Genomic DNA, 5,581 nt, shown 5'->3' with positions numbered 1-5,581 from the left:
TGACTATATGAAACTCACAGCAGAACAGGCCATGAAGGAAGAATACATATGCTTAAAGAATTACAATTTAAATACAAAAACATTACACATGAAGTTGTAATGTTGTATTTAAATTTATGTAAACAGTGTCAAATGAAACATAGTGCACCTAAAAAAGTATTGTTGTGAAACCAATGGTCAGTTCGGAGTTAAACTCAAGATGTCAAGTTGATCTGATAGACCTGTAGTCACACAAGGATGGCAAATATAAGTGCATAATGGTGTATCAAGATCATTTAACAAAATTTGTCCACCTACTACCTTTGAAAACTAAGACAGCTGAAGAAGTAGCATATCACCTTCTTCAAATATTTTTAACATTTGGTGCCCCAGCTATATTGCATTCAGATAATGGTACGGAATTCTGTAATCAAGTCATATCTGAACTATGTACTATGTGGAAAGATGTTAAGATAGTTCATGGAAAGCCTCCTAATAGTCAAACAGAAGGCTCAGTTGAAAGGGCCAATCAGGATATACAGAATATGTTAACTGCATGGATGAATGATAATGATACAAATAAATGGTCAGATGGTTTGCTCTTTGTACAATTTGCCAAGAACACTACATATCACGAAGGAATATGCCAAAGTCCTTATGAAGCCATGTTTAGCATTAAACCAAAAAGAGGTATAGTATTATCTTTGCCAGGCAAACAAATTACAAATACTGAAATCGAAGAACAGCTTGAAGAAATTGTTAATACTTTTGAAGGAAATTTGAGCAGCGGCCATAATGAATACCATATTCCAAAGGAAAATATTGAAGAGGAGATGCAACCCACCACATCTTCATGTCAAGCCCTGACTGAACACAAATTTATTTCTATAAAAAGAGCGGCCACGAAAGAGAATCTTCTACTGAAAGCAACGAAAATGTTACAAACCTCAAAAAGAAAATTTCCTCCTGCTCAAATTGGTGATACCATACGAATACAAGTCCCTGATGTCAACCGTGGCCATACAGATGCCCAAAATGTGCTGGCAGTTGTTGTTGGAATAGAAGACTCCTATTTTTATAAATTAGTGAACAAAAAAAGGTACCCTCAAGTAGTTTTATACCCACAATCAGTTACTTATTTGTAAAGAAAAGTTACTTTCCATAGATGAGATTTCTTCTCAAGAATTATCGCTGAGAGAAGCAGCTGCCGATAATTCGAAAAGTGGAGGGCAAGGGTATACATGCTGTCATTGCAAAAAGAAGTGTTCCACAAATAAATGCAGTTGTAAAAGCAAGGAACTCTTGTGAAATTCAAAGTGTCATAACAGTTTAAGTTGTTTTTCTTTTCTGATTAAGAACGTACTGTTCATTTTAGGTTCAACAGTTTATTTACATTTGCTGTTACTTAAGCTTTCTCCTATTTTGACATATTAAAAAGTTTTATTTTTGTCTTAACGTAATAAAAGCATTTTTATTCAACATTCACCATCAGTGCAAGCTGAATATCGACATTTGCTGGTGTAAGTGAGAAATAATGATATTTAGCAAATATTTCATACATACACGAAACGATCGTGTGAATGCTGACATTCACCAGAGAATCTTGACATTTGCCAGATATCGGTCTTTCATAGTAGGCTAACACACATATATATATGTCAGTACATCTCACAGTATAGTGCATGGACAAGTGATGGCCTATGATCACGTACCAAATGATCTGCAGATTAACCTAGTCATTTCTCTAAAACAGAGCTAAGCTGTTTAATCAAAGTAAAGAATATTTTTATGCACTACTTACCTTTTACATTATGTTTTTAAATAGATAAAGTCTTTTGGCATGAATATAAGATAATTTTTACAGCTTAAGAAGAGTATGGGAGCATACATGGCCACTGGATCTGTGATGCAGTTTAAGTGGTCTATTTTAGGAATCATTGATATATACAGTCAACCCCCCTATAACATGGTAGATACGTTCCGGTTTTTATGAATCCATTTTCTATGAGGCCAGCCAATCACAGCCCAGCATGTATGCAGTTTACGGACTATGGCTGTTTGAAAGGTTTCTTCCATAAAATTAATTGATTATAGACTAATTCGACTCAACATTTCCAAAATACGTATAATTTTTTGGGAATAATCCGTATAAACTATGCTATAAACAAAAAATTGTGGAATTACTTACCGAGTGTGCACCGTTCGACGAAGTCATTGCTTAAGCTTGTTTTCGTCACAAAGCAGTGCATCAAACGGCAGGTGTGTGTTTTCTGATAAGTTATTTTTCTGCGAAAAATTCGCTGAACTTTGGAGACATCATTAATATAAATATAATTTTTATGGACGTTAAACAATAAATGGTTTCTAGTAGGTCTGCTGTTCGTTTAAACTCAACGGTTTGTACAATATCCACTATTGGTCTAGATTCGACCAATCCTGTCGCGACACGAGTCGGCGATGACATTTTACCGAATTATACAAGTTCTTTTTAGCACATTTGTACGAATACTGTCACAATTTTTTCGCCATGATATAGGAATCCGACCTATAGGAACCTGTGTTATGGGGGGGTCGACTGTATTAGTGAGATCTACAGACAAGTTTAAATTTGAAAGTGAAGGTTAGGTAGTTTGGTGATAATGTTATTTGCAATGTAAAAACCACACATTTAATAATTCAATTCAAACTTTGTAAACTGGTAGAGCAATCGCAAACATAATAATTCAAAGATAATAAAGGTTGCTCTATATAATATTTATGGAGAAGATCCAATCACAAGTATTCATAAGGATGGTATTTAGAAGGGCACTACATCAACAGTTGACTGTATCATCAAAAATTATTGAAATACTTATTTTCATATATCTACAACATTGAGGCATAAAAAGTTACATGATATATAAAATTAATATTCTGTAAAGAAGACCAACACTCATTGTTATAACAGTGTTTTTCCTAGAAAAAATTTTTAGGTGGTTAATCTGTAAATTTCTATATTAAATGTTAGTTTATAAGACAATAATCATAATATAAAATTCAATAACATACTTATTCATAATACAGTTATCTTTAAAATATAGTAAATAAAATATATTTTTAATTGATCATAGAAAATATTTGGCTGTTAAATCAACTGGCTATAGTTTGTTTGTGGAGAATACTGTAATATATTTTAAATAAAAACAAAATTACTAAACTGATCAAATTAATTATAAATAACAAACAATATATTATTTTAACAAATTTAAAATTTTTGCATAGAATGAATTAATTTGTGTTATTAATTTTCGAACTCTTGTCTGAATGCAAGTAAAAATCACATAATTTACCATATTTTCATATGTACTCGTATAACTGATAGTTATATGTATTTAAAAATCAGTTTGAAAGGAATTTCAGGGTCTGTTATATGCTAATTTTAAATTACAATTATGGACTAGCACCTATGAAACACCAGCTGTTCCATAGGCACAGATACAGTGGGCAGATTATGGAAAGATTTTACTTAATATTTTATGTGGGTGTATGTCACTGCAGGTTACATACATAAAAATACAATAGTCCTTTTTTACTTTACAAATACTTTTAAACATGTATGTATACAAAATAATATACACTTTATTTTGTGTGAAATATTAATATAATGAATAATTTATTTTCTAGAATTAATATAACTTTTTGTAATGATCAATTTAAGACTTATTAGATATATACAGTGGGTGATCGGTTAAAGAACAAATCAGATAAGGAACACTTTCGCAAAAGATTTTTATGATCGGACAACGAACACCTCATTGAACAAACATAAAAAAAAAGCACTGAAAATAGCAAATGCCAATTGATTTTCCCTTGTCTTCAGGTAACAATTTGAAATTTTTTGGTGCGCAAGAGATGTCAACATCAACACTCAATCCGGTTGATACTGATTGGATAGTATTTTTCTGAACTTTGAAACTCTCCCTTGTAATTCCAGCCTTTTATTTTTCTGACAGAAAATTCTTTCATAGTATTCGCAAGACTGTTGAGTGGGCATCGTTAAGTTTTGTGTTGGATTTTATTTTTGAAAGATAATAGCAAAGGTAGAGAGTGGGCAGAAGATGTTGCTGGGCAGTATGGCTTGAACAAATCTACAGTAGGGCACAGTTCAATCTTATCTAAGAAAGACACAGTACAATCAAGAAGACTCAAGCATCTAAAGGAGTAACAAATATCACATCTGAGAAATAAAGAACATTGAAGAGCTCATAATGAAACTTAAAAACGGATATGATGAAGAAGAATGTCAAGAACTCTTGAATGAAGAACACCAAGAAACTCGGCGAGATATGTTTTATTATGAAAAAGAGGATTAATGCCTATATCCGCTATTAATTAAACATCTTTTGAAGAAGTGGGGATGTCAAGAAGGTCTTAGAATGGCATACAAACCAGGTTGAGAATAATAGTCTTGGGGATCTCTACAATTACAATGCTATTAATTACTTTCAAAAATCCTGAAGAAGAGAGAAAAGCAATTGACATTAGACAGATTTTTTAACCTCCACAAACAAAAAAACATAACTAGTAAAAATGCAAGACTGTGTATATACAGTAGAGCAGGGGTGGCCAACAAGTCGATTCGCAATTGACCGGTCGATCGCAAAACTAATTTTGGTCGATCGCTTGCAATGTCTTGACTTAATGTGTTACACTTGTAAGTTGTAACCGAACGCAACGCATGAACATAACGCACAAACACAACTGTAGTAATATCGGACCTCCTCGTTCTCTCTCAGATGCGGTTTTGTCAGATGCGGTTTTGTCTCTGACAAAACCGCATCTGAGAGAGTGCAATCCATGTGCAATCCATTTGCGTACAGTTGTAAAAGGGGAATAAGAAATGTAGACAAAGGGTCATAAAACCGAAAAAAAAAAAGAAACAGAGAGAGTAGGTCGGGACACGGTAGAGAGAAGAAGGGTGAAGTGGTGGTCCCCGAAAGTGACAACGTTGAGTTTCAATTTTTCTTCTGTTTAAAATGTAAGTACCTTTCCTTCGTGTTTTAAGTTAAATTGTGGTATTTCTTTTCTATCTAAACTTAGTATGTATTTCACACCTCCCTCCCCCTCGCCATTTAGACCAGGGATGGGCAACCTTTTTCTGTGTAAGGGCCGCATTTCAAAATTTTTGAACAAACACCGGCCACATACAAGATAAAAAAGGGGGGAAAATGCCGGTAAATCACAATTATTTATTCACATATAATTATAAAATAGAATAGGTAGTCTATACTTAATTTAGCTTCTAGAACTGGTGTAAACGTAATGTATCAAAAATATTTGATTAAATATTAGTCCCTGCTAGTTTTAAATTAGGTCTGTTAGCCGGTTTTTCGTTTTAATGAGTCTGTTAGCCGGTTTTTCGTTTTAATTTTTACTAAATTCATTGCAGGAAAAACTATTCACACACATAAGTTGTAGAAAATAACATTTGAATTTTTGCTGCATACTTCTTAAGCTAGGAAATTGATATATTTATACACATTTTATGCGACTCGGGCCGCGGAATGCCCATCCCTGACTTAGACTATGCCTACGACGAGTCGATCGCGACACATTTTTACGA

At 33.2% G+C, this 5,581-nt stretch overlaps 1 protein-coding gene across 1 annotated transcript; it reads left to right on the top strand.

Annotated features, from left to right (window-relative positions):
* Positions 1-244: 244 nt before the first annotated feature.
* On the top strand, positions 245-916 carry LOC111616244 (KRAB-A domain-containing protein 2-like; the record flags this gene model as incomplete). The annotated part of the gene is made up of 1 exon (XM_023357678.1): positions 245-916. A coding segment is annotated over exon 1 (659 nt), but the record flags the coding sequence as incomplete, so codon positions are not given.
* Positions 917-5,581: the final 4,665 nt, after the last annotated feature.

This window comes from Centruroides sculpturatus, unplaced genomic scaffold (assembly GCF_000671375.1).
Source record: "Centruroides sculpturatus isolate CEXI.00-Female unplaced genomic scaffold, Cexi_2.0 scaffold3049, whole genome shotgun sequence".
Lineage (NCBI taxonomy): Eukaryota > Metazoa > Arthropoda > Arachnida > Scorpiones > Buthidae > Centruroides > Centruroides sculpturatus.
Note: the sequence above shows the minus strand (reverse complement) of the source record. Positions and strands in the feature narration are given on the sequence as shown.